The sequence below is a fragment of the Apaloderma vittatum genome, unplaced genomic scaffold, assembly GCF_000703405.1.
Source record: "Apaloderma vittatum isolate BGI_N311 unplaced genomic scaffold, ASM70340v1 scaffold37211, whole genome shotgun sequence".
In the NCBI taxonomy this organism is placed as follows: Eukaryota; Metazoa; Chordata; class Aves; order Trogoniformes; family Trogonidae; genus Apaloderma; species Apaloderma vittatum.
In genome coordinates, this window is record NW_009700373.1 from 284 (window position 1) to 2804 (window position 2521).

The following is a 2521-nucleotide window of genomic DNA, read 5'->3' on the forward strand; positions in this document are numbered from 1 at the left end:
AGACCTAACAGTGTTAAGTTGTAGGAGCACATAAAAATATCCCAGGCCACTCATCATGTCCCAAACTGTTCATTACACCCCACACCTTTATCCTCATTTCCCTGTTGCAACTGTCAAAAGGACTTCTGAACGCTTGCTTTGAGTCATTACTGAACTTCTGTGTGACTGGTTTCCTGTGGGAGCTGTTTTTTTATGGTTAAGTTACGGCCTCTGGAAGTGATGAAATGGTCCAAACGCTGGGGCCGTGCAGAGGATGACCAGGAGGGGAGAACATGGGGTTTTCCCAAGAGCTGCCTGCTCAAGCTGCCCTCCCCTCAGGTGACTGTCCCTCATCTTCTCTGCATGGCTTGATCAGCCGCGGTACAGCACAAAGCCTGCACTGCCAGAACTGGCTGAGGACATTTCAGACAGGTGTTGACACACAGTTTAAGAGATCGTCTCTGCAGTCACAAGGACTTGTTCAAAAATGAAATTATTTTCTACAGCAGAAGGGAGCATTTAAAACATGCTTCCTGACCACCCTACCGCAGCACTAGATCCGAGTGGGTTTTGTGTGGTTTATTATTTATTATTAGCGCTCTTTTCAGCAGGTATCAAAATATTGTTTTTCTTCAGGAAATGGTGGATCAACACTTCATGTTCTTCGGTGCCTGGAGGATCTGTACGGTGATAAATGGACTTCTTTTATTGTGCTGCTAATTCATTCTGGTAAATTCTGTTTTATACTTCACACTCTAAAATTGTACACTTCTTTTTTTTATTTTCTCTAAAAATACTATGATGGCGGAGGAGTCAGAGTTCTGTCAGAAGAGTTATCCCAAATGTATCTGATCTGATCATTTGAATTTAGATTTACACTTAGAAGATACCACTGTCACGTAAGCATTCAGTCCTGGCACCTGCATTGTTTGATCAAACAGTGGGGAAAGAAACATAATTCAGAGTGTCCGAATTGAGCTTCTGCCTTGAAATACCAGAGTAAGGGGCACAGCTCTTGCTGGGAGGACCTGCAAGTTACAAACTGCTGTAACTCCAGGCAGACTGAATGCTTCCCTTACCCAGTTATCCAGAACACTGCCCAAAAGGGCAGCACTTTTGCAGAGGAGAAGGAAACCAGGTAGTAACAAGTCAGCTGAGTGAAGCACTGCTTGTCTGACTCACCCCTGATCATAGAATCATGGAACAATTCACGTTGGAAAAGACCCTTGGGATCATCAAGTCCAACCATTGACCCTACACTATGTAAAATTCCTGGCAGGGGTCCTCCTTTTTTCAAGCAAAAAGCAGGTGTCATTTGCTTTCTTTGCTTTAGTTAGGGGCAAGTGGTCCGTATTCAGCTCCGAAGCAAACTACAGGTAGCCAAATCCACCACAGTTCTCATTTAAGGTATTTAAGACATGCAAATTCTGGACATTAGATCTGCATTGCAAAATGTTAGGAGAAGAGTGATGGGGTTTTTACATTTTTTGAGGAACCCTTGGTATGTCACCAAGCTGTGTTGTGTTTTTGTAATACTTCTGTGTGTATGTTTGGGTTTTCGTTTAGGTTTTGCTTACACAAGCACAGTGTCTCTGTGGGATTAAAAGTGTCTTTTTCTTCAAGGTGGTTACAGTCAGCGTTTACCAAGCGCAAGTGCCCTGGGAAAGATTTTCACAGCTTTGCCTTTTGGCGATCCCGTTTACCAGATGTTGGAGCTGAAGCTTGCCATGTACATCGATTTCCCCAGTCGCATGAAACCAGGAATCCTTGTCACGTGTTCGGACGATGTAGAACTTTATAGCACTGGTGTTACAGAAACCGTCGTGTTTGACAAACCTGGCTTCACCGCGTTAGCTCACCCTTCAGATCTGACAGTCGGGACCACTCATGGGGTGTTTGTTTTAGACCCATCCAGTTTTTCTGGAAAAGAAGGCCTTGAGTATGCGTCTTGCCATCGTTTCCTGCACAAGCCTGATATTGAGACGATGCGCCAGTGTGGTGCCATGTGCCTGAGGGAGTCCTCAGGAGCCCACAAGGGCTCGGAGTGTGTGTATACAGACAGTATATTTTACATCGATCATAGCACTGCGAAGCGGTTACTGACGTTCTATAAGCAGCTGGGCAGTCTTTGCTGTGAAATCGATGCATACGGTGACTTCCTCCAGGCTTTGGGACCGGGAGCCACTCAAGATTACACAAAAAATACAAGTAACGTCACGGAACAGGAGTCCCAGTTAGTAGAAGTGCGGCAGAAGCTGTACTCCCTTCTGAAGGGAACTGCGCTCAACGTCATAGTCCTAAACAACTCGAAGTTCTATCACATCGGAACGACTCAGGAGTATTTGTTCCATTTTACATCTGATAGCAAACTGAAACTTGAGCTTGACTTACTGCCTGTGGCTTTTAGCATTGTCTCTGACAAAGCGGAGAGCTTGGATCCGTCGGCCACTGTCATTCACAGTGTGCTCGAGCCTGGGTGTTCTGTTGGACCTGGATCCGTTATCGAATACTCTAGGATTGGAGCAGAGGTCTCTGTAGGGAA

At 45.3% G+C, this 2521-nt stretch overlaps 1 protein-coding gene across 1 annotated transcript in view; it reads left to right on the forward strand.

Moving 5' to 3' along the window:
* Positions 1-479: 479 nt before the first annotated feature.
* FPGT (fucose-1-phosphate guanylyltransferase) overlaps positions 480-2521 on the forward strand; it is a gene marked incomplete at its 5' end in the record, with an annotated part of 2562 nt that continues 520 nt past the window's right edge. Inside the window, 3 exons of the mRNA XM_009878731.1 lie at positions 480-531; positions 616-708; positions 1603-2521. The exon at positions 1603-2521 is cut by the window's right edge and continues 520 nt beyond it. Of these exons, the coding sequence (XP_009877033.1) occupies positions 480-531; positions 616-708; positions 1603-2521 (1064 nt within the window). The remainder of the gene's footprint in view (positions 532-615; positions 709-1602) is intronic.